General features: G+C 34.2%; 1 protein-coding gene across 1 annotated transcript; it reads left to right on the top strand.

The window, feature by feature from the left end:
• Positions 1 to 187: 187 nt before the first annotated feature.
• On the top strand, positions 188 to 27,582 carry KPNA4 (karyopherin alpha 4 (importin alpha 3)). The gene is made up of 16 exons (XM_005864125.2): positions 188 to 287; positions 1,131 to 1,220; positions 1,332 to 1,361; positions 1,455 to 1,507; positions 4,675 to 4,770; positions 5,269 to 5,354; positions 6,327 to 6,413; positions 7,717 to 7,886; positions 7,987 to 8,031; positions 11,884 to 12,015; positions 13,891 to 14,019; positions 15,388 to 15,492; positions 20,113 to 20,184; positions 21,910 to 22,072; positions 24,212 to 24,306; positions 26,858 to 27,582. Exons 1-16 carry the CDS (start codon positions 246 to 248, stop codon positions 26,954 to 26,956), a joined length of 1,494 nt encoding a protein of 497 aa, XP_005864187.1. The 5' UTR covers positions 188 to 245; the 3' UTR covers positions 26,957 to 27,582.

Genomic DNA, 27,582 nt, shown 5'->3' with positions numbered 1-27,582 from the left:
GTATGATATATCCAATATTATAGATCTATTAATAATTTCAAAGAGATTGTTAATTGAGAATATGAATGAATGGAAGTTAGAAATTTTTTCATATAATGTTTATTATGAATAAAATATTACAGGTGAATACATGACTAGAAGAAAAGATAAGGAGATGCACGTCAGAATGTTAGTGGTGTTTTTCTGTGGGTGATGGAATTTGAGGTGAATTGTTAAAAATATTTTTCTTTAATTTCTTGTAGACTATGAGAAGACAACGAAATGAAGTTGTGGTTGAATTAAGGAAGGTAAGTCTGGTTATTATTGGGTACTTGTAAGCATCATTGTAATAACATTACAGCATGTATAGAGGATATCAAATGTATGTGAATCTCAAGTGCTGAGCATTTCTTTTTCTTTTGAAAACTGAAAGATTTTGACTAAATTTGGCAAGCTTTTGAAGTTGGCAAAATACAACTTGACCACTATCAAAAAAAGAGAAACTAATTATGAGATGGTTTTTTCCTTCTGATCTATATAAGTTGTAAGTCATGAGTGTACTAGTAGTTATACTAAATAGTTCTATTTACAATAGCAGTTACACCCTGAAAGGAACTTGTTACTTATAAATTTCATCAACTTTTCAAGTATTAAAGTAGTTGAAAATGTATTTTTTTAATTTGTCCCAAACATTTTAAGTGAAATTCAAGTGGCCCTTGATTTTTGTAAGGCAGTGTTGATTTTTGTCTGATTTTTGAACTGCCCAACTTTTGCTTTGACTTTTTTTTTAGGCAGTAAAGAGAAGCTCCCAGATGATTTATAAAATGGTTTAGTACTTTTAAATAAATATGTATGTTTGGTTCTGGCTTAAACTGTATACAGTTTTTTAATCAATTTTTGTTGTTGTTCATTACTTTGTTTTTACATAGTTCACCGTTTATTAAAAACTTAATTATTTGGGGTTTGGGTCTCAAATTAGAGTTGCTTAAGTGTTTAATTCACAATTTGGTTTAATTTTCTACATTTGCATTTACTTTTAAAAGGCACTTCATATTTCATTTTGTAGGCACAGGATAGCCTAACCTCTGTATGAAAGTATTTAGCTTCCTTTTTTTAAAGTTACTTCTTTTCTTTTTATACTTATTTTTAAGAATAAAAGAGATGAACATCTCTTAAAGAGGAGGAATGTACCACATGAAGATATCTGTGAAGACTCTGATATAGATGGTGATTATAGAGTGGTAAGTTATTGTTATCCTGGTTACTTAAAACTACCAGTGAAAGATTTTATATAAATATAGAATTTTAAGGTGATTTTCTAACTTAGTTTTCACTTTAACTTTTTTCCCCAGCAAAATACCTCTCTAGAAGCTATTGTTCAAGTAAGTTGTGTTATTATTTCCTCTCTTTATTACATTTCTTGGATTTAGCTAATTACTGTGTATCTACATCAAAACTGTTTTATTTTTTTATAGAATGCTTCAAGTGATAACCAAGGAATTCAATTAAGTGCAGTTCAAGCTGCTAGGTAAGTTAAATTTTGAGGATATACTTAAGTTTTATAACTTACACAGAAGTTCTGTTTTGGGTATTCACTAGATAGTAGTCTTGACACTCATTTAACTTTGATAGCAAACAATATAGAACCAGTCATAAACCAACTGGATTAATTTTAAAATTAGTCTCTGATTTAGAATATTAAAATTGGTAGCAATGTTTTAAACTCACAAATACACTAAACTTTAGTGTACTTAATACGTACAGATGATAGGGAAAAGTTGATTTGATGGGTTATTGCTATAGACCAATTGGAAAACATTACTTAAAAGCTTTACCTTTTATTGATTATAGGTTTAATTTAATAAAAACTTAGATTGTTCAGATCCTGCCCAGGTAGCTAATTCTTCTCATAGTCCTCATATTGATCAAATAACAAATTAAGTTATAAGCTTAATGTAGCAGTGTATAGGCAAGTAGACATTAAGATTTAGGACTACAAAGACTCCCAGACTCTTTCCAGGTAAGAATACTAAAATATTTCTGTTTTAATACCTATGCTCTCATAGTTAAGAGTTTGGAGAAGACATAGTTATATCATAGTGTTTGCTTTGTATATCTATAGATATCTATAGATATAAAAGCCTAAGTGACCGTTACAACTGGACAACCAGCCAGTAGCTATGACACAGAAGCCCGCCCCCTGGTGGTCAGTGTACTCCCACAGCCAGCCTCCTACAGTCCCTCCTCCTGGCTAGCTAACCTCCTGCAGTCCCTCCACCTGGCCAGCCGACCCCAATCTCCCTGATAGGGACTAGACGAGACGGCTCCCATTGGCTGGGAGGGACCTCACCTGTGCACGAATTCATGCACCAGGCCTCTAGTATAAATATAAGAATAGCAGCCTGTGTTGCAATTAGTAGTAGGACAGACTTAAGCAAGAAATTGATCCTACTTTGAGAATTTTTAAGTGGAAAAAGATTTCACAGGTCCATCCAATATCTTACCTTGTGCATAAAACCCTTTATGTTTATAGACTTTTTCTACTTTTTAATATTCGCTTTATTTTTAATTTTGATGTATTGATTTTAAAGAGAGGGAAAAAAACACATTGATTTGTTGTTACACTTATTTATGCATTCATTGGTTGCTTCTTGTATGTACCTTGACCAGAGATTGAACCCAATACCTTGGCGTTTGGGGACAACACTCTAACCAACTGACCTATTCAGCCAGGACCTTTTATATTCACTTTAAATTACCTAGAACAGATGGCAAACTTATACAAATACAGTGTTTGGCCCACTACAGGTAACAGAACTTCTTAGAGAGGACTTTGTTTTGTAGGAAGAAAATTGCAGAAGTTTTCACACCTCAAAACGGCAAATGAATGTTTATAGGAAGAGTGATTAAGAAATTGATACATTATGCTCACCATTGTCTGAATTGATTATTTTACAGTTTTGGAGCAACTCTTCTCAATATGAGTTCTGTAAGATAATTAAATCCCTATGGCAGGGATTCTCAATCTCCCTAGGAGATCCTGAGACAACTTCAAGGGGTATACAAGATCAAACCTATTTTCACAATAATTCTAAGACCTTATTTGCCTCTTTTCACTGTGTCACCATTTACATTGATGTGGCAGAGGCAACTGTGGGTAAAACTTAGCACAGATCAAGACTGGCACAAAATTGATTTTATGGCTATTTTTCAGATATTATTTGTACTATTATGCACTCAAAGAAAAAAAACAATTTCTGTTAAAGAATGTCTTCAGTTAGCCCAGTCAGTGAGCATCAACTTATGAACCTGGAGGTCACAGTTGAATTTCCAGTCAGGGCACATGCCCAGGTTTCGGGATTCAACCTATAGTGGCAGGGCAGCTGATCAATGACTCATCATTGATGTTTCTATCGTTTCCTCTCCCTTCTTCTCTGAATCAATAAAAATATTTTTTTTATTAAAAAAAAAGAATGTCTTCAATGAAGTAGTAAAAACATTTTTTTTACTATGTCTGGTATCTCAATTAACAGTGACTGGGTTATTTCTTAGTTTGTGCTATGTGCCATGTGTTATGGAAAATACTGTAAAAAAGCATGTGGCATACTTTTTGCCCTATAAGAGGTTAAGAGCCTAATTAGGAAGGCGAAACTAAGTATATGCTACGTAAGTATGCTTTTAGTAATTCAGGGAATTTAGAATTCAGGGAAGATATTATGAAAACATAGAACTTTAAATGGACTTTGATTATGTAGATTTTGAATAGACAGAAAAGGGCATTCCAAGTGCAGAGAATAGGAAAAGGGCTTGGAAATGCAATAGAAGTGGTGGGACAGATAACTGACCTTAGGAGTTTACATTAAGTAGCCATCATTTGGTATATATACAGGGGAATGATCTCACTAAGCTTTCTTAAAACATTGTATTTATATCGTAATGCATGGTATTCAAATGGATAAAGATTTGGGTTAGGCCACATTGAGGACTTAATCTGCTAAACCTACAGTCTTCCACATGTGTAAATAGACACAAAATTTTGTTGTTTTACCCTCTAAGCTTCATAAGAGCAAGGGTGTGTCTGTCTTGTTCACCTTAATATCTCCAGTATCTCTTTGGATATTTTTCTATGTATTGTTGTACTTACTTCACTTCACTTTAGTTACTTTGATGAGAAGTTTGAGCTTACATGATATTTGATTTAGTGTATGCAGTAGAATGAAATATTGGACACTAGTATCAGCTATAAATTTGTAACAGCAGTCTACGTGCTTTTGTCCTTTATCTTCTATTGTGACATGGTTTGAATAATTTTGGATATTTTGGTGACCTTCCTTACTTAGCAAGGTCAGTGACATGGTGAAGGAGTCTGCCCACTTTTTTTCTCTGACCTCAACATTGCAAAGGTAACACTTAAAACATCTAGTTGTCATATTTAGGCCTTCATTGTGGGAATAATATTACTGTACTAATAAAAAAAGAGGTAAAGTGGTTATGTCTACCATTTTTCCTAATTAGTAATCTATATATTTATGAATTAATATTTTAATACAGAAAAGGTTGCATTATAAATTTTTAAAGTAACTTTCAGAGTAAGTATTTGTGCCAGATAGTCACATTTATTGTAATCAATATCAAGTATGAACTTGAATTTAATTATATGTGATTAAATTTCACAAGTATGTATATCTCTTATAGGAAGCTTTTGTCCAGTGATCGAAATCCACCAATTGATGACTTAATAAAATCTGGAATATTGCCTATTTTAGTCCATTGTCTTGAAAGAGATGACAAGTAAGTACATTATTTTAAGAAATAATTTAGGATGTATTCTTTGCAGAAGATAAGATTTTCTAGTAATTAGTTTGATCTTTAAGTAAAGAAAAGGGCTACGAGATGGAGTTGAAAACCCAAAGTGAAAAACAATGCAGGGTGTTTATACCAAGAGGTAAAGGTAGAGGCCAAAGAAGAATTTGAGAATGATACATACAACTTTTAAGCTTTGAAAATTGGCAAGAAATAGTTTGGCCAGATAGGTCCTTGAGAACACTGTTTGGATTGTAATGTGCAGGTATCATAATAAAAAATTCTTACTAAGAAATAGATCATGTGAATATGTTATATGCTTTTTATACTAAAGGGAAATTTTAAATGGTGGTATAAAAGAAGTCCTGGATGCATAGATACCTTTTGAAACAAAATATTCAATGCTTTATAATGCTCTATGAGGGAGGAATGGTTGATAGATATTTGATACATAATAATTTTTTTTAATTATTTGTTTTTTTGTAGTCCTTCTTTACAGTTTGAAGCTGCATGGGCTTTGACAAATATTGCGTCTGGAACCTCTGAACAAACTCAAGCAGTAGTTCAGTCCAGTAAGTTGGTTATTAACAGACAAAATAAATAGTGACTCTATTAAAAAGAATAGGGTTATTCTATATAATAAAAACCCAATATGCTAAGTGTCCTACCATTCATTCAACCATTCGACCAGTCACTATGACACACACTGACCACCAGGGTGCAGACGCTCCAACCCGTAGGTTAGCTTGCTGCTGGGTCCGGTCCGGCCAATCAGGACTGGGCAAGTTGGGCTGAACACACACTGGAGCCCTCCCACAGTCTCTCCCGAGCCCTGATCCTCACAGGCCAGGCCGAGGGATCCCACCGGTGCACGAATCTGTGCACCAGGCCTCTAGTTTATATTATAAAATAATAGCTATTCAATAACACTTAAGATATTTGAAGTAAGCCAACTTAAGTATGTTACTTTGATATCCTGTACCAGTGAAGAATCATTTGTTCGATGCAGTATTCTGTTCAGGTACAAACCTTTCTCTGTGTTTCCCACCCTTGTTATTAAGCAACAGAGCCACTATCTGAATCAAAGTCTCATGTGGCACAGGAATTGCTGGCCTGTGTAAAGACCCATGTGATATAATTCATAAGTTACTTTAACATTTGGACTCTTGTGTTTTTAATTTGAAGATAAATATTAATCTATAAGGAATTAACCTTAAAATTGGAATTAAATCCAAGTTTAATTGTAAATGAAATCTTACCAGCTTAATTTTACATTTGTCTGCATGTTAAAATTGTTCTTTTAATGCTAACTAAGCAATCTGCTGCTCAAAATTTTCCACTGCTGCTATTGTAATGAAAATCATGTAATAAAAATATATTTCAAGTATATTTTGGATAAGTTTCTTTTGAGGTTTCAGCAAAAAAACCAAGATTGATTTTGGTTTAGATTATAGTATCTTCAACCGTTTTTCCAATTTTATTGGAAATGTAATTGACATATAACTGTGTTTATGCTTAACTGCTTTTACGTTTTCCTCCTTCAGATGCCGTGCCACTTTTCCTGAGGCTTCTTCATTCACCCCATCAAAATGTCTGTGAGCAAGCAGTGTGGGCATTGGGAAATATCATAGGTTTGTCTTCAACTTATAATAGTCCAGCCATTGTTATCATATACTATGTAATGAAAATAACTTTAGTAATTGAAAAGGAAAAATAGTTGGTCTGGATCAGTACTAATTTTTATGAAATAGTTTACAGAAATTAAAGTTGTTTAAGTATAAACTGATAGTAAACAAAATGAATATCTTTGCTGCTTATGATAACGTAATATATTTTGGCATGTAGTCAATATTTAGTTGTTTGAAAATTATGAAATATGTATATCATTTAGATCTTTTCCTGCTCCTTTATTATGTTGGGGTCCATTTTCTTAGCTCTCCCCTCTGTCATAGAAAGTATGTAATAAAAAGGAGGAAGCAAAACTTAAAATTTTTTCTTCATAATATCGGTTTTAAGAAAAGTTTTGAATTAAAATTTTTATACCTCTTGTAGATTTTAGTACATTATAATAATGTTATCTACTATCATAATGAAATCAGTATATAGAAGATAATCTAGAGCTTATAGACCAGCGGCCATTTGGACATTTATAACACCATTCATAGGCCATACAGAATTATCAACTTAAAAATTAGCTTGCTATATTTGGTCAAACATTTAATTAGCTCACCCCTAATGCCTAGGCAGGGCTAGACCAAGTGATTTCATGGGCCAGGGTCAGACGTTCCCCACCCCGGTTACAGACAGTCTCATTAAATGGTGAACATCATGATTACCATACTTTAAGGTTTATTCTAATAAATAATGTAGGAAAAATAATTAAAGACAATTTTAATGTTTAAAGGATTGTTTTTTAACTTGAGCATACACTTCACCCAAATTCAAAAGACTATCGTGGAGAATAATTTATAGTTAATACTCTTAATGCTTTGATATTGGATCATCAGTATAAATTCTATAAATATTTTCTCTCCAGTAGTATTGTGGTATATCTTTTTAATACATGAATGTTTGTTAAACTGAGATTGCCATTGAAAGAAAAGGTAAAAGCAACAATTCTCTGTTCGAAAAGTATTTTAAGCTACCCTTAGGCTTCTAGTGTTCAGATGGCATAAAAATGTTGTATAGGTAAAACAGCTTATAACCCTGAATATTTGAGTAATATTTTTTTAAAAAAACAAAAAACTCAGTACCTTATATTGCTTCTCTTGGCTCAAAGACCTAAACATGTGAACTTGGTTATTATTGTCTAGAACTTTTTTATAAAACTAAATAGGATAACTGATTAAAATGCAGCATATTGAATCTAGTGCTTTATTTTCTGAATTGCTTATTGACAACATATTTTATTAAATTAATAAATTCTTCTTACAGGTGATGGGCCACAGTGTAGAGATTATGTCATAAATCTTGGAGTTGTGAAACCTTTACTTTCCTTCATAAGTCCATCTATTCCTATAACATTCTTAAGAAATGTTACTTGGGTTATGGTTAACTTATGTCGGCACAAAGACCCACCACCCCCAATGGAAACCATTCAGGAGGTAAACAAGTGTTTTTTGTTTTTATTTTCAAACTGAAGTAAGTATTATGTGTATGTTTTTATCTATGTATGTTTTTAAATCTGTATATTTTTCTCTTCAGATTCTTCCAGCTCTTTGTGTTTTAATTCATCACACAGACGTAAATGTGAGTAAATGCTTCATGTATTTTTTTATGTGTGTGTATGTATGCATGTGAAATGGGGAGAAAATGTTATACTGGACATCATGTCAGTGTATTCTATCACATTTTTCCATTCAAGAGCTAAAATACATAATTTGCCATTTTTGTACTCTGTATTTACTTACATCACTAAATTTAATTTCAGTAAGAAAATCAAGCCTAATTGTTATTTTGGTCTAAGCAATAAAGTATATACACATGTATATTAGTATTGTAAAAGTTACATTGGAAGTTCTTCAATTTGTTCATGAGCTTTTTATGGAATCTCATTTTGATAGCTTGACCAATAAGAGAATACATACACCCAATTTTTTTTTTTTTTAGTATGTTTTTATTGATTTCAGAGAGAAAGGGAGAGGGAGAGATAGAAACATTACTGATGAGAAAGAATCATTGATTGGCTGCCTCCTGCACGCCCCCTACTGGGGATCAAGCCTGCAACCCAGGTATGTGCCCTTGACCAGAATCGAACCCGGGACCCTTCAGTCCTTAGGCCGATGCTCTATTCACTAAGCCAAACCAGCTAGGGCTGTTTTTGTTTTTTTGAAAGATAAAAAGAGCCCTAGCCGGTTTGGCTCAGTGGATAGAGCATTGGCCCGCAGCCTGAAGGTACCCGGGTTCAATTCCAATCAAGGGCATATATCTCAGTTGCAAGCTTGATCCCCGGGCTGCACATCGATGTTTCTTTCTCTCTGTCTCTCCCCTTCCTTTCCACTCTCTCTAAAAAATCAATGGAAAAAATATCCTCGGGTGAAGATTAACAACAAAAAAACAGCAACAAAAACCTGAAAGAGGACCTAAATAAGTTGTTGGTTAATAAATCATTAAACAATCTTTTTAAGTTAAAAGGAGAAATGTTTGTGCCTTTATGCATGACTTTGTATTCCTATACATACACCAAACCGTGGACATTATTTGCTCTTTAATTTTATTTTTACTCTATTTCTCCACTTATAGTGACCTTGGTAGTGGCTTTACTTGGTATAGAGATAACTTGAAATCCAGACAATAAGGAAAAAAATCAGTGCAGACTAGATTTTAAACATAACAAATAATCATTCTTATTAACACAGATGGCAAAGGAAAAAGCAACACAGGAAGTATGAATGATGGAAAACTGTCCTGACTGCTTATAAAGCCAGTGTAGCCTTCAGTGTGTTAGAAAAGCTAGCAATATATGTAATGGGTCAAGGAAATCATGTGGATTAAATGCATAGTAATAGTCAGGAACTTGTGTGGTTCTTTAAAAACACAGGTATGCCCTAACCAGTTTGGCTCAGTGGATAGAGCGTCAGCCTGCAGACTGAAAGGTCCCAGGTTCGATTCCGGTGAAGGGCATGTACCTTGGTTGCGGGCACATCCCCAGTAGGGGGTGTGCAGGAGGCAGCTGATCTATGTTTCTCTCTCATTGATGTTTCTAACTCTCTATCCCTCTCCCTTCCTCTCTGTAAAAAAATCAATAAAATATCTATTTTTTAAATGTTTTTTTAAAATTCTTAAATAAAATAAAAACACAGGTATGATGACCAGTGTTTGATCAACTGCTTCATTCCTTTACAGTTTCTAGGGTAATACCATTTTGTCAGGATCTCTCTAAAGCATATGGAACAAATTAAAGTTAGAATTATACTACATTAAGCAGTGACATAATGTACAAAACTCATTAGATGAATATGATCTTTTCTCTTATGATATTTTTTTTTAGCTCCACATAGTTTAGGATTTTTTTGGTTTTGCTCCTTCAAGCCAAAGTCTTTGATAAAATTATAAATGTTAATATTTTACTTTCGCAAGATTTCCAAGAAAGAGTAATCTCAAAGTTTATACCTCTACAAGAAAACCAGACATCTTGTTTGACCTTATTCCGAGATGTATTGTGGTCTTTATACTGTTTACACCAATCAAGTTGAGATTGTAACTCTGTTTTTCTTGCTTTTATATACCTTTAATTTCTCAAACCAGTTTGCATTGTTCTTTTTTAGCACATGTTTACCAAGTAACAGCGTTTACTAAAAATAAAATATTTTTTGGTTAGCACTTAGCAAGTTCTTAAATCAGACTATCAAAGAAGTAAAAAATAAAATAAAAACAAAACGGCTTTCACAAACCATAAGTAAAACACTGAAATTTCAAATTTAGTAAACTTACCATGAAATATTAAATTTTTCTATTACAAACAGTATATATGAGAATGAATCTGATTTAAATTGTGATTTTGATACGAGCATATCAATGACTTGTTTACTATTGGACCTTTTATGTGTTTTTTTTAGTACATTTTTATTGATTTGAGAGAGAGAGGATGGGAGAGGAAGAGAAAGAAACATCGATGAGAGAGAAACATCAATCTATTGGCCGCCTCCTGCATACCTCCCACTGGGGATCAAGCTTGAAACCCAGGCATGTGTCCTGACAGGAAGTCAAACCAGTGACCTCTTCGTGCATGAGTTGACGCTCAACCATTGAGCCACACTGGCTTGGCACTATTGGGCCTTTAAAAAAATCTATCTAAATTTTATATTACAGTCATGAAATTTTTTGCTTATAAAAAAATTTTAGCCCTAGCTTTCTATCTTTCTCTCCCACTCCCTACCTCTTGAAAATTTTGCTCAGTGATTAGAGCATCGGCCCGAGGGGTCGTGGGTTTGATTCCAATCAAGAGCAGGTACCTCAGTTGAGGCTTGATCTCTGGCCCTGGTCGAAGCACATGTGGGAGGCAAGCAATCGATGTGTCTCTCTTACATCAGTGTTTCTCTCCCCCTCTCTTCCGCTCTCTCTAAAAATCAACTGGAGGGGGGCCCTGACCGGTTTGGCTCAGTGGATAGAGCATCGGCCTGCAGACTGAAAGGTCCCAGGTTTGATTCCGGTCAAGGGCATGTACCTTGGTTGCGGGCACATACTCAGGAAGGAGTGTGCAGGAGGCAGCTGATCGATGTTTCTCACTCATCGATGTTTCTAACTCTCTATCCCTCTCCCTTCCTCTCTGTAAAAAATCAATAAAATATTTTTAAAAATCAACTGGGGGGAAAATATTCTCAGCTGAGGATTAACAAAACAAAAATAAACAAATTTTGGCATATGTTGGTACTCCAGGAAAAAAAAAAGTTACATTTGTAAGTTAAAGTTTCATTGTTTCACATATTTTAATACTTTATGTGTATGAATTTTCTCATTTGGTATCTTCTTTTTACATTAAAAATATCCATAGAACTTTCTTAAATTCCTGAAAGGAGCAATAGCAAAATGATGTTTCCTCCTTCTAGGAGCTTCTTGGATGGTGTAAACAACATTGGTTTAGAATTCAAAAGGTTTCTAACTTTTCTGGCTTGTCTTTTGACAGAGTCCATTATTTAGAAAGGCTTTGAAAGCAAAGTTAAGTAGTTTTGATAGCTTGTGTAAATTATGCTTTTTGTTGTTGTTGTTTTTTTTACCTAGAATGTGGTTTTTTTTAAAACATTTACCACAATGTCCTTGTATTTATCCCTCAGTCTGAGCATTTGGGAAAGAGAATTTCTTTTTCTCCTATTTCATGTGCTGTATAGTGTGTTTTTATCTTAATGAATTAAGGTTAGATACTAAATTATGATAGAGATTATAATTAACCTAAACATTATGAATATGGCTTAAAGATGTACATGCTTGATACAAACATTCATAAATGCTAATATTTAGTATAATAAAAAGATTCCAATGAGTTGAGGTGAGAGAAAAAGACAGACAGTACTAGAACAATTGTAAATTAGTCTGTATGGTTAAATTATTAAAATGAGAAGATACTTACTTAAAGGCAATTTAAATTTTCATTTTATTCATTAGATACTGGTAGATACAGTCTGGGCCCTCTCTTACCTTACTGATGCTGGCAATGAGCAGATACAGATGGTAATAGACTCTGGAATAGTCCCTCATTTGGTTCCTCTGCTCAGCCACCAGGAAGTGAAAGTTCAGGTGAGTTTGTTGTTAATAAAAGCATAAGTTTTTCTTACCACTAATTGCTTTAAGCATGACATTCAAGAATGGACAATGAAATCTAATCAGGAGTCCAAAAATAAGCCCATACATTTATGATAATTGATTTTCAACAAGGGTGCCAAGAAAATTCAATGAGCAAATAAAATTTATTCAATAAAGGATGGTGAAACTACTGGATATCCACATGTAAAAGAATGAAGTTGAACCCCTATTTCATACCATATTTAAAGAATAGCTTAAAATGGATCAAATACCTAAGTGTAAGAGCTAGAAGTATAAACTTCTTAGAAGAAAAAACAGGCATAAATCTTTATGACCTTGGATTAGTCAGTAGCTTCTTAGATTTAACACCACAAGCAGCCAGGGGAAAAAATTAAATAAATTGGACTTTACCAGAATTTAAAACTTGTACTTCTTAGGACACCATCAAGAAAGTGAAAAGACATCCTACAGAATAGAAGAGAGTTTTGCAGTTATATATCTGAAAAGGGATTTGTATACAAAATATATAAACAATTTATTCAACTTAACAATAAAAATATAAGTAACCCAATTTAAAAATGGACAAAAGATTTAAATATAGTTTTCCCAAGAAGACATGTAGTTGGTCAATGAGCATATGAGATTTTCAGCATCATTAATCATTAAGGAAATGCAAATCAAAGCCACAAGGAAATACTTATACCCACCACGATGGCTATAATCAAAGACAGTAACAGGTGTTGGCAAAGGAGAAAATGGAATCCTCATATACTGTTGGTGGGATTGTAAAATGACACAGCTTCTTTGGAAATTAGTTTGACAGTATCTCAAAAAGTTAGACATAGAATTATTACAGGACCCACCAATTTCACTCTCAGGTATATACTCAAGAGAACAGAAAAAACATTTTCACACAAAAACTTGTACACGAATGTTCATGGCAGTATTATTCATAATAGCCAAAATGTGGAAACAATCCAAATGTTCATCAACTAATGAATGGTTAAATAAAACTAAGTCTTTCCATGCAGTACAATATTATTTGGCCACAAAAAAGAATGAAATAGTCATACATACCACAACATGAATGCACCTTAAAAGCATTATGTTAAGTAAAAGAAGCCAAATGTGAAAGGCCATCATCTATTTTATTCCAATGAAATGTCCAGAATAGGCAAATCCATAGAAATAAGCACAGTGTGATTGCCAGTAACCTGGTGATAAGGGCAATGGGAATTACTGTTAATGGGCCCAGATATCCTTTTTTAGGGTGATGAAAATGTTCTCAAATTACATATTGGTTATGGTTGCACAACTTTGAATATACTAAGGACAACTAATTATTCATTTTGAAAAGATGAATTATATTTTATGTGAATTATATCTCAATTTTTTAAAAAGGAAACTGGATTGTTTGTAGACGGAAAAATTAGCCAAAAAAATCTTTAACAGAAAATGACCTGATACAACTAAAGAAAATAATTGACAATTCAAATTCATATGAATACGGAAATCTTATATATTAAGCAGATTCCTGCTTTCCTTCAGAAAAGGCACTTGTTTTTGTTAACCTATTGAAACACTAAACCTAAACTCTAAAATACTACCTTATTTTCTTTATGGCCCAAATTACTGCTAAAATTATCCTTATTGGTTTATTGACTGATTTCTACAATAATGTAAGCTTCATAAGGGGGGTTTGTATCCTATTCACTCTTCTGTTCCTAAGTCAATGTCTGACATAGCCTTTTCATAAAGCATAGGTTTGAATTAATGAATGGATCTTTCATAATCTGCCAGACATACATCTCTGGTAAGAAGGAATATTTCACATAGAGCAACATCTCATTAAATCTTTTTATGTGTCAGACTGCTGCACTTCGAGCTGTGGGCAACATTGTTACTGGAACTGATGAGCAAACACAGGTAGTTTTGAACTGTGATGCTCTGTCACATTTCCCAGCACTTCTGACACATCCCAAAGAGAAAATTAATAAAGTAAGTATTTTTAAACACTATTTAATAAATAATGTAAAATATCAGCAGTTTTTTTTCATTTGTAAAGTTAGGGACTCAGAAATGTCTATAATATCAATGTCAACTGTCATTTAGACATCAAGAAAAGATAAAATATTTTATTCTTCCTAACATGAATTAGTATGTGATTTTCCATAAATAAGCCAATTATAAACAGTGCGAAATTGGCTCTCTTGGAAATGATGAAATAAAGATAATCGGGTGTTGAATGTTGTATGAATGGAAATTTTTAATATGTAAGTTAAGTAATGTAAGTTTAATATTTTATAGATAATTAATAGAAAGCGTGTGTGCGTGTGTGTGTGTGTGCTCGTGGAGGCTATGGAAAGGGGGCACTGACTGGTGATGCTGATATTGGAGTGCATCTGAGGCTGTTGTAGAAACATATGGGTTGTTGATTACAACATTGCTGATGATTATGACCCAAAAACAGCTCACCTAAGTAGCCTAACACCCTAAAATCTTTAACAGGTTCATTAAATGTGTTCCTGTGATCTGATCCAAAAGAGCCTAATGCACACTAGCTAATACTAATAGTTGTTTACTAGTTTCTTAAAGTAGAGAAAATGTTTTCTTTAGTATATTGATAAATCTGTTAAGTTTGCTAAATTATAGTCATGTTCTACATAGGATGTTAAGTAGATATTTTGCCTTGTTTCATGTTACCTGTGTCTTCAATGTTCACTTATTATTCTATAAAACTTGTAAAAACTTGTAAACATCTCAACCAAAGTGGCACCAGTGTGGTATAAAGAGTAGCTTTAAAAGATCCTTAAGGTAGACCAATAAAGCAATCAAACATCTGGTTCTGCTTTAGCTCTTGAGAGACTTGGGGTAAGTGAATTATTACAAATAAGTACATTAAAGCAACCCACTATTTCATTTTTCATGTCTCATTTATGGATAATTGAGATTTATCTACTTTGGCTAGGACTCTTGATCAGAGTAGAATAGAGAATAAAGCACATTATGTAAAGGGGATGTTGAATCTGTTTACAGTAGTTTTAGCATTTGTATTTGTGTTACAGCCCATTGAGTCCTTAGTATTTGTTCATCCAATCTCCTTTTTGGGTTTAATGTTTGGGAAATGGCTTTCAAGAATTCTCTAGAAGGGTTATTTAGTTCATTGTGACTTTGATCAGGACCATTAGCATTTTGTTCAAAGAAAACATGAAAAAGGGATAGAGGAGTTGAGATTCCTATAATTTTTATTATGGAACTCATTAAATAATAAAATCATTTGGACATTGTAGTGAAGATGTTTTTTCTTAGTTCAGATGCAGATTTTATTTCTTTAATGAGAAATATTGAAGGGGTCTTGTTCTACAGGAAGCAGTGTGGTTCCTCTCTAACATCACGGCAGGAAATCAGCAGCAGGTTCAGGCAGTAATTGATGCCAATCTTGTGCCAATGATAATACACCTTTTGGATAAGGTAAGAAAATCATCTTGTTGTATCTGAGTAAGAGTAAAGGGTTTAAATTTAACAAATTATGTGAGACCTGGCCTGTGTGGCTCGATTGGAGTGTCGCTGTGATTGGGTCATGGGTTCCATCCTGGTAGAAGCACATACCCAGGTTGCAGGTTCGATACCCAGTTGGGATGCATGCAGGAGACAGCTAATCAATGCTTCTTTTCTTTTCTTTTCTTTCCTTTTCTTTTCTTTTCTTTTCTTTTCTTTTCTTTTCTTTTCTTTCTTTCTTTCTTTCTTTCTTTTCTTTCTCTCCCTCTCTTCTCTCTCTCTCTCTCTCTCTCTCCCCCTTCCCACTTCCCTCTAAAATCAATTTTTTTAAAAACTAAAAAAATTTTTTACAAAACTAAATTATGTCAATGTATGCTTTTCTGTTTATTTAAGTAGAACCTATAGAATTGGCATGAATACTACCACAAAGTGGTATTAATATTAAAACTTTTAAACCCAGCAGTTTTTATATACAAGAAACATTTCTTTTTAGGAACCCTTGATCTTTCTATGTCATTCTTTTACTAAAATTACTATTATCCTTGGATTTGTTAAACATTCATATTATTACTACTGATTATACATGCCTAATGTATTGTGCTAAGCACTTTAAATATATTACCTCATTTAATACCATTGCTATATGAGGTTAAGAATTATCCCATCTGACAGATGAAGAAACGTATAGACAAATAAATTGCCCAAGACCTAACTGCAAATAAGTGTGCAATTTAATCATAAGTTTGTGTCATACCTCATGTTTACATTAACATTTGAGAAAGAGACCATTTAAAATGTCACAATCACAGCATGAGGGTTTTTCTGAATACTGGTCTATAAAGAGGCAATATTTCTATCTTATTTTTCTCCATGTTTTCTACAAACTGGTAGTAGAAGCTATTTCCTGGTAGATTAGGCTTAGTTTGTAAGGCAAGAATCCTTATGCACTACTCTGTACTTTCTAATGATTCACATTAGGAGACACATTCTGTCCTGCTTCAAGTGAGATTGATGAGTGAGGTCAGGTGTTCTCAGCCTATGCCAGCTGATTATTAAGTTAGACATCAGTCTTTCCCATAATGGCATTTATTGATGATCATTGCCTGGATCCTTATTTTACTAAGAAATTCAAAATACTTCTAATTTTGTCATTCTTTATGTATTTTTCATTATTCTTCAATAAAGAACTTTTCCTTATCAACTATTGTTTTATAGGGTAACATATTTTACATAGGCAAGGCCAGATAAATGCTTGATTCTTGTTTATTATCGCTCAATTTTTAGAATAACATGGTTTCCTAATAACCGCAAAAGTAGACTAGGGTGGCATTTTTAATATTATTAAGAAACTAGAGGCCTGGTGCGCAAAATTTGTGCACTAGGGCGGGGGGGGGGGGGTCTCTCAGCCCAGCCTGCACCCTCTCACAGTCCGGGACCCCTCGGGAGATGTCCGACTGACAGGGAGCTGGCCTAAGCCAGGAGTCAGACATCCTGAGCGCTGCCACGGAGGTGGGAGAGGCTCTCGCCACCACTGCTGCACTTGTCAGCTGTGAGCCCAGCTCGGCTTCTGCCTGAGCAGCGCTCCCCCTGTGGGAGCACACTGCCCACTAGGGGGCGGTTCCTGCATTGAGTGTCTGCCCCCTGGTGGTCAGTGCACGTCATAGCAAGTGGTGAGTAGCCTTAGCATATCATTAGCATATTACGCTTTGATTGGTTGAACTGCCGACTGGCATGTCGCAGAGGTGGAGGGCCAGGGTGATGGCCAGCAGGCCTGTGGTGGGCTTCTGAGGAGCAGGGGTGGGGAGGGTGTTAGAGGGGTCTGCCCCTTTGGGCACCGTTAGGGCGGCCTCTGCAACAGAACTGTGCCACCAGCACAGCTGGCAAGTGAGCGAGTGAACAGGGCTTATGGCGCCAAGGGACTGAATTGTTCATTTCTCTTTTTTTAAAAATATATATAATACTAGAGGCCCGATGCACAAAGATTTGTGCAAGAATGGGCCTTCCTTCCCCTGGCTGCCGGTACCGCCTTCGCTCAGGTCCAGAGCCGCCTTTCCGCCTTCCCACGCTGCCCAGTGTGGAACACCTGCGTCGTTGCCATGGCAACAACGCAAGCATCCTGCCCCACCCCTGGCTGCTGGGCGCCTGCATATGCAAATTAACCCACTGTCTTTGTTGGGTTAATTTGCATACTCATTGGCTGGTGGGCATCGCAAAGGTATGGTTAATTTGCATCTTTCTCTTTTATTAGTGTTGATTATGGATATTTTTTGTCCATTATAGTTCTTGCTGGCACTCAGGTTCCCTGACCAATAGGAACTTCTTAAATTTGGTGTCTGGTTTTTGTTTTATTTTTTTTACATCACTTTATAGTTTTTGAGAGCTTCTTTCTTTTTGGGTATGACATGATTCCCAGGCTTATCTTGTATATTTACTGACCTGGACCTTGAAAGAACTATTTCTGCAGGATGTGCTGGTTCCTTTTTGTAGAGAATTGTATTTCAGGATCATAGTTCAGGTACTAAGGATGATCTTTGCTACAAGGTTGTCTTTGTTTCTAGGCCCGAGTGAGCAAAAGAGGTGATAATGTATTTTTTAGAAAGTGAAAAATATATTGTAATGTTGTGAACATGAAAATTTATAAAAAACAAATCATGAATGAAAGGAAGCTATTGGATATTACTGTCTATTTAAGATAATAGTGTTTTTATTTTCACTTCTTTGATTTTATATTCTTATCTTTTTTATTCTGGAAATCTTCCTGAAAAGATTGAGAATATATGAGATATAAAATCTATCAAAATAAGACCACACTGCCATAACAACATGAGTATTCCATTTTTAAAATATTGGTTTTCGTTATATAAACCATTTATGTGGTTTCCAAGTAAAAAATACATACCTTGTTTTATTTAAAAGGGCTAACTTACATTTCTGTCCATTTCTCCTTATTCTTTCCCTTCCTTTACAGATAATAGTTTTTATTAGTTTTCGGTTTATACCTTCATTGTTTCTTCTTTAAATATAAGCAAATGCCTATGTACATGCTCATTTTCCTACCATTCCTTTTTTTCTTGCATTGTTTTCTTAAAAATATTTCTTTTGAAATATTATCCTGGAGATCACTCCCATTACATGAGCTTTCTTATTCTTTTTTCTTATTTTTGTTATAGCTACATAGTACTCCACTGTATATATGGATGTGCCATAATGTGTTCAACTTATTTTATTTTTGAGATGTTTGTAGTGTTGTGCTATTAAATAGTACTTTAAAAAGTAGTTTGTAAATTGTGTGTGTGTGTGTGTGTATGTGTGTGTGTGCGTGTATGTTTTGCACTCCTACTAACAGATATTTGGAGTTAATCTAATAAATAAGGGTAGATATCCCACTGCAGTTTTAATTTTCATTCCTCTTTTTTATATATATTTTTAATTAATACATCATAAGCATTCTTCAAGGTTGCTAGCCTTCTTAAAGTTTAATAACTAGTTATTATTTCATTCAGTAGATTTACTATAATTAATTATTCCCCTGTTGAGAATTTGAGTTGCTTTTACTTTTTTTAATATATATTTTTATCGATTTCAGAGAGGAAGGGAGAGGGAAAGAGAGATAGAAACATCAATGATGAGAGAGAATCATTGATCGGCTGCTTCCTGCATGCCCCCTACTGAGGATCGATCCCACAACCCAGGCATGTGCCCTTGACCAGAATCGAACCCTAGACCCTTCAGTCCACAGGCCGACACTCTATCCACTGAACCAAACTGGCTAGGGTTGCTTTTACTTTTTAGCTGTTATGTGCTGCTAAAACAATATATAGATAGATACATAATATTACCTTGTTTTAAATTATTTTCTTGGTAAATTATTAAAAGTGAGATTACTAACTCACATGAGAAATAATTTTTAAGTATGTTTTTCAATTTATATTTGAAAGGAAATATAATGTTTTCACCATAATCTTAATAATGGTGGGCATTATAATTTCTAAAACTTTTTGTTTAAAAGGATACTTTCTTTTAATTTGACATTTCTTTGATTAAATTGTACATTTTTCTGGATTTCTTTTTTTTTACCATTTTATTTTATCCTTGACTTTATTTAATCTGATACTATTGAACAATAATACATATCAAGTCATAACAAATTTCCATGTATTTATGGTAAATTGGGTTCAAAGGCGTATTTTAATAAGTAACAATTATGTGTGCCTATAGAAAGACTAGTAGTAAACCTGGTGAAATATTTAGCAGTTGAAAAATGATTTCAGTTGGGGTGGGATGTGGAAGGATTGAGCAAAAAGAAAAAAACTCATGAACACGAATAACAGTGTGGTGATGGGTGGGGGTGTGTAGAGGAAGGTATAGGTGGGATAAATGATGATGGACGGAGACTTGACTTGAAGTAGTGAACAATACAGTGTACACATGATATGTTGTGAAATTGTGCATCTGAAACCTGTATAATTGAGTTAACTAGTGTTACTAATAAATTCATTAAAAGGGGGGGGGAGAAAACTCATTTCAGAAAACATTTTTTCCATTTTACTTTGTATTGGAGTTTGTATCCTTTCCTTTGCTTTGCTTTTGCAGGGGGATTTTGGCACTCAGAAAGAAGCCGCTTGGGCCATAAGTAACTTAACAATTAGTGGAAGGAAAGATCAGGTAAGTTCAGCTCTTATTTATTTCTCAGTGGATAGAACGTCGGCCTGTGGACCGAAGGGTCCCGGGTTCGATTCTGGTCAAGGGCATATACTTTGGTTGCAGGCTCCTCCCAGGCCCGGGCCATGGGCTTGTGCAGGAGGCAACCAATCAGTGTGTTTTTCTCACACCGATGTTTCTGTCTCTCCCTTTCTCTTCCACTCTCTCTAAAAATCTATGGAAAAATATCCTCAGGTGAGGATTAACAAAAAAAATCATAATTTAAAATAGTAGAAAGATAACAGATATTCTGTGATAGGGTTGTGCGAGTGTGTGTGACCTTGACTTCCTTTAGTTATAATTCATAGATGAGAAGGGTTCTCTTTCCAACTTCTTGGCCTACAAGAATTTTCTAATTTACCGTAAGATAAAAGCACTTATAGTCGGGGTTGGTGTTTTTTGTTTGTTGTGGGGTTTTTTTTGCTCTTTAACAGTATTAAGACAGATGACTTTATAGGTGAATTGGGCAGAATGAAACTGCCTCACAGATTCTAACAAATGAACAACAAAAATTTATAGCATCTAAATACTCAACCAGCCCTAACCGGTTTGGCTCAGTGGATAGAGCGTCAGCCTGTGGACTGAAGGGTCCCAGGTTTGATTCCGGTCAAGGATCGATGTTTCTCTCTCATCGATGTTTCTAATTCTCTATCCCTCTCCCTTCCTCTCTGTAAAAATCAATAAAATACATTTAAAAAATTAAATAAATAAATAAATAAATAAATAAATAAATAAATACTCAACCAAAAAAGGCTGGGAGTAGGAACTAGAGTGAGGAATGTGAGGTCCCTAGGGCATAAAATTTAGAAAGACATGCACTGTGATTGTGCAGGTGTCACAGCTTAACATTGTGCCAGGTGGCAAAAGAAAATGGGTTTTAAAGGTCCCAGATATGTTTCATAGATAATTTTAAAAGGGTGAATTTGGAGCTGATAAGCAATAAATTGATAATTACCACAAATTAGCTATAGACTGATGGTGAGCAGTTAATCCACTTAAATAGGAATACAGAGCAGAATATAAAAATTCATGTAGCCTAGCCAGTGTGGCTCAGTGGTTGAACTTCGACCTATGAATCAGGACATCACAGTTCTATCCCTGGTCAGGGCACATGCCCAGTTTGTGGGCTTGTACCCAGTAGGGGGCATGCAAGAGGCTAGCTCTCTCCCTCTCTCTTCCTCTCTGAAATCAATAAAAAAAATTTTTTTAATTTAAAAATGCATGTATATAATAACTAGATAGAAATGATAGAAAAGTATTATGAAAATATTACAAAACCAATAGAATAGTGAATAGAAGGTGGCCACGGGTATGAGAATGCTAAATGCAACAGTACCGAGCCAATGGATGCTCTCACATTGAACAGTTGTAGTTCTTAAAAAAACATTCAGCCTCTTAACTGATATTTTAATTTCTTAATCTTAAAGGGGAAAGGATCTTTGAAAAAAGTGTTCCTTATGGCAAAGAAATGTTTCATATGAAGTTGAGTGATTCATTCACTTTCACTTAATTTATTTTCTAAGTTTAAGAAAAATAAACTTACTATGTAAAAAAGAGAAGGAAGTTTGATTAATGTAGTCTAACTTAACATGTGAGAGATGAGGTCATACTCAATATTTTACTTCAGTGAGATAATAAGGTACACAAAGTTCATTATGCTCAATATATCATGGTGTCTTTATTCTTCAGGTGGCCTGCCTAATTCAACAAAATGTTATACCACCTTTTTGCAACTTGCTGACTGTAAAAGATGCACAAGTTGTGCAAGTAGTACTCGATGGACTAAGTAATATATTAAAAATGGCTGAAGATGAGGCAGAAACCATAGCCAATCTTATAGAAGAATGTGGAGGTAAGTTTACTATAAACTATTATCACACATTCTAATATTCTTTTTGTAACTAAGTTTACTTTCTGACTAATAAAGTACTCCTGTATTTTTCTGTCTTAGATAATTAAGTGACATAATAAAGTAAATATGTTAAATATGTTCTATATGTACAATCCTGCTCCGCTTCTTGCATATTCTTAGGTAACTGAATTGCCATTTATTGAACAGGCATTGTACTAAGGTACTTGGAAGACAGTGGTAAACAAGACACAGTTTTTGTCCTCAAGGCATGTAGTCTAGTTATGGAGATAAATATAAACTGATTTAATGTGCTAATTACCCTAATAGAAATGTACAACAAAATGAAATACCTAATCCATCTCGGAAGAAGCAGGAAGTCACACCTGAGCTGGATTTTGAGAGATGAATAAGGATTAATAAAGTAAAAAGGGATGAAAGGTGTTCCAGGCAGAAATAACACCATGAGCAAAGTCTGAGGTGAGAAATAGCATTCAGCAAATTATAAGTAGTTCAGTGTTGCTGAATCACAAAGTTGTGGTAGAAACTGCCAAAAGATAGGCTGAGACATGGCAAATAAGCAGGCCCCTATAAACTTAACAAGCTTTGGTAGCACACTAGATACTTTATTCTAATTCTGTGGGGCAGTAGTTCCCAAATCTGGCTGTGTATCAGCCACCTGGAATGTAAACAGCACGTCTTAGCTTTCAACTCTTAGAATTAACAAGTACACAGAACATGGAAGTTTCAAATGTGGCTGTGGAACAAAGTGTAAATGTTAACCTGGATAAGCATAAAAGTAAAGGTATATCTGACAGAAGTTGAGAAGTATATGAAGAAAGAGGTGATTATAACAAGAGAACTACTTCAGCTTAGTAAAGGAGTGCAGAGGCTTGAAAATTACTAAAGAGGTTAGTATTTTTAAAGTTACTAAAGTGACAAGTAGAATAACAAAGAAAATAATGCATAACTATCAAGTTAGGAACAGAAGGTGGGAAATAGTGTTAGGGAACTAATTGGAAAGTAAGTACCAGAAAAAATTAAAAATGGGCATAGTAGGAAAGTATTTAGTAATTGGGCCTTAATAAATGAACACAGTGATTGTAGAGACAAAGGGGAGTTTGCAAAATTCAAGAAATGGAGGCTTTTAAGATCTGATTGTAGAGTATTGAGGAAAAGAGTACTTAGGCTTTCTCTTAGATTTCAAACTGTTATCACCAAGTAGTACAGTAGAACAAACAGTTTAAATGAGTAAAGGCAAATAAGTTGTGTTTTGGACAGTTCAAATTTTAGGTAACTGTGAAATGTCCTGGTGGAATTAGGTCATGCAGGCATTTAAGTTTTATGAATGTGAAGCTCAGGAAAGAAATGAAGCAATAGATATACAGATCCTCAGCCTATATTAGTAGCTAAATTTTTTAATGGGAGGGCCCCATAAGGAAAATGTAGAATGAAAAATGAGCCCAAAACAACTATCACCATTTAAGAAAATAGAGGAAGAACAGTCGTGAAAGGGCAATTTCATTATTTTTTAGAGACCTTGAAATTACTACTCCTAAACAGCAAAACAAGACCTAATTTCAATGCCAACAGGTTAAGTTTATATATTTTTAATGTTTCTGTCTATGATTTAACAAACTCTCTAATGTTTACAGGGCAAATTCCATTTCCCCCTGAAATACTGTTGTTGATGTTATAATTAACAGATGTCTTAACATTCATTTATTAATCACCAGTATATTAAATTTTTTTCATATATACTCACTAGAAAAACTTGGCAGATGCTAGAAAGTGGAATGAATATGCTTTTAACTTTTTTAACAAACAAAAGCAATTTTACATGTTATTGCTCCATATAAACATTGTGATGATATAATAGTTTTCTGAATAGGTAGATGTCCCATTGCTTAGTTAGTCATTCATATGCATTTAAACACTCAGGTTGTTAATATTTTAAGATAAGCATGCTATATCTTTGTGAATAAAATCTTTTTATTTTTTAAGATTCACCCTTAGAATAGGTTCCCAAAAATTATAGATTTGCAATTCAATAATTGGAGTATGTGGTCCAAGATTATTGTAACTTTTTTTGTCAGTACTTTTTAGATATTACTCTATTTTACTTTATAAAATCTTTTGCAGGACTGGAGAAAATTGAACAACTGCAAAATCATGAAAATGAAGACATCTACAAATTGGCCTATGAGATCATTGATCAGTTCTTCTCTACAGATGATGTATTTAATAACTTTATAGTTTTCTTAATATACATCTACATGAAATAATATATTAAGCTAGGACAGTGATAGCGAACCTATGACACGCGTGTCAAGAGGTGACACGCGAACTCATTTTTTTGGTTGATTTTTCTTTGTTAAATGGCATTTAAATATATAAAATAAATATCAAAAATATAAATCTTTATTTTACTATGGTTGCAAATATTAAAAAATTTCTATATGCGACACGGCACCAGAGTTAAGTTAGGGTTTTTCAAAATGCTGACATGCCAAGCTCAAAAGGTTCGCCATCACTGAGCTAGGACATGCATGTATATATTTAGGAGGAATGGAATTAAAATAGGTATATGACAGTAATGTCACTTGTTTCAGAAACATAATTAATTCAATATTTCAAAGTCCCTTAGGGCATTAAAAAATAGTACTAGCACTGATGGCAGATAAGTTAGGCATATTTTCTTGACACTGGACAAGTCAGGCTTTATTTTTCACTTGATGTCATATTTTATATTGTTAATAGCATAACATGTTTATAAACAAAATAGTGATACTAGATGTCCTGTAATAAATTCTTCATGACAGTAATTAGTTAATCCACTTTTGACTATATTCTCACGGTTACTTTTAGTTGACCCAAAACAAATATGAAGATAGGTAGATAAATTGAAAACAATAAATCATCAAAAAGATAAGTTTCCATATAATGTGAGGTACAGTATACAAAAGTGTCTTATGTGGTAATGAAAATTAAAGTATTAACTTAATTTTTAGTATTGCCTCTTTGGAAAAGTAAGCCTAAATTAAAAACAATTGTTCCTTAGAAAATTATAATGGTTAGATACCACCACCAGTGAATTTCTTGAGTGATTTTCTCAACATTTTAATTAAGGCTTATACACAAACTTTTCCATATTATCAAAAGAGTAGAATATTATTAAACTTTTTTTTAAATCCTCACCCAAGAATATGTTTTTATTGATCTGAGAGTGTGAGAGAAACATCGATCGATTTCCTCCCATGTGCATCCAGACCAGGGATCGAATCCACAACCGAGGTATGTGACCTGATTGAGAATCATATCCGCAACCTTTTGGTGACGATGCTCCAACCAACTAAGCCACCCAGCCAGAGCTAAACATTCTGTTAAGCATGTATTACTCAAACACAACCTGACAAAGACAAAACCAGTTATGCATCACATAACATTTCAGTCAAGAATGGACCATACAAATGATGGTGTTCCATAAGATTATAATGATGGAGCTGAAAACTTCCTATTGCCTAGTGATGTCATAGACATCACAGTGTCATACCCCAGTGATTACTCATGTGAAGCTGGTATAGCAAAAACCTACTATGCTGCCAGTCATACAGAAATTTAGCATTACAATGACAGTGATAGACTATGTATACCATCTAGGTTTGTGTAAGAACACTCTAACAATGCATTTCTCAGAACATATCCCCATCGTTAATGTGGCTCATAACTAGTAGAAAAGAAAGTTGTGGATTCTACTTATAGGTGATTAAACCATTTAGATATCAAGTCCTTTAGATGATCAAGTCCTATTTAGAATATAATGCCAGTTTAAGTAAATCAAATAAAATCCAGAAAAAGCATATTCTTTTAAGGGTAGCTTTTATCACATGTCTTTAAAGTTGGATTTTTGGAAGTCCTAATTTGCAAGTAGATATACACAAGGCCTTATGATTTTTAATACCTCAACATGCAGTTTTTGTTACTCCCTTATGTTATGAAAATAATTCAGAGGATGTACACATTTATAGGAACTTCACTATAGACTCATTATTTTGTGGTATTTTAGAAAAGAACCTTTAGATATAAAGCATATAGAATATTATTTATCAGTTATTAGCTATTATTTTACTATTTTAAGCCCAAATGTCATTTGTCTCCCAGCTGGAGTGGCTCAGTTGGTTGGAGCTTTATCCCATGCACCAAAAGGTCGATAGTTTGATTCCTGGTCAGGGCACACACCTGGGTTACGGGTTTGATCCCCGTATGCAGTCAGAATGCATACAGAAAGCAACTGATCAATGTTTCCCTCTCACCTCTCCCTCTCCTTCTTTTCTCCTCTCCCTCATTCCCTCTCCCTTCCTCTCTAAGCATGTCCTCAGATGAGGATTAAAAACTAAAGAAACAAAAATTAACCAGAGATTATACTTACTTTAAAAGTGGTGGCATTAATTTTTTAATGTCATCCTTTATCTATTTGCTCAGGTACAAGGGAAATTATAGTGAGTATCCTCTCAGTTTAAAATGTATGACCATCTCTAATTTATTACTGATATTTTATTCTTTTAGAAGATATCCATCTTGCATATTCTCAAGTTTCTTCTCATTTTGGCATCCTTAAGAAAAAGTGTTTACAAAATGTTTCAGCTTTCTAAAAGGGATGGTAGGATAATGCTGACACATTATCTCTCTCATACTTTTTAAAGGGAAATGGGAATATTACTATAATGCTATTTATATATACTTTTAAACTAATCATCTTTTTTTTTTTTTTTTCATTTTTTCCCGTAGATTGATGAAGATGCTAGCCTTGTTCCAGAGGCAATACAAGGTGGAACATTTGGTTTCAATTCATCTGCCAATGTACCAACAGAAGGGTTCCAGTTTTAGAAAGATGCTGTGGAAGTTAGGTACAATGCAGCACTGAGATATATATATATATATACATATATATAAAAAGGTTTGATCCATCAAGCTTGGCTCATGGGATCTACTGCTGCATTAAATCGGGAAAGAAAATGTGAAGATTTCATTTGGAATCACAGAAAATGCCCAAATGAGGTCAAGATGGCGAGTGGGTGCGAGTGAGAATGAGTGGCAAAGTGTAATGAAAACTTTACATGAATGCTTATTTAGGTTGATCAAAGTAAAAAGGGCTACAGGTCACAGTTCTTCAGTGCCTGAGAAGAAACATTCAACGTTGACTTACTCTACATCAATTGAGGGAGAGTGCAGTACTGTCATCTTCAAGCCTTGTAAGCATAAAAGAGAATAGGATGCCCATATAAGTCAAAGGAAAATGAGCCCAGGCCTTGCTATGAAGCAGTGTGTGAATGGACAGTGTTGAGTGAATGTCTGGCTCGATAGAGAGCCAGGTTCATCTTTCAAATCTAGGGCTCTTCACTCATGAAGCAGACTCCTAGTCCTGGAGTGACTGTGTATGAGAGTGTGGTTGTGGTGCTGTATGTGAACGCATGCAAGCTTGATTCGCCTTCAGGGGGCTGATAACAAACCTA

Source organism: Myotis brandtii, unplaced genomic scaffold (assembly GCF_000412655.1).
Source record: "Myotis brandtii unplaced genomic scaffold, ASM41265v1 scaffold186, whole genome shotgun sequence".
NCBI classification, from domain to species: domain Eukaryota; kingdom Metazoa; phylum Chordata; class Mammalia; order Chiroptera; family Vespertilionidae; genus Myotis; species Myotis brandtii.
This window is presented reverse-complemented; position numbering and strand designations above follow the sequence as displayed.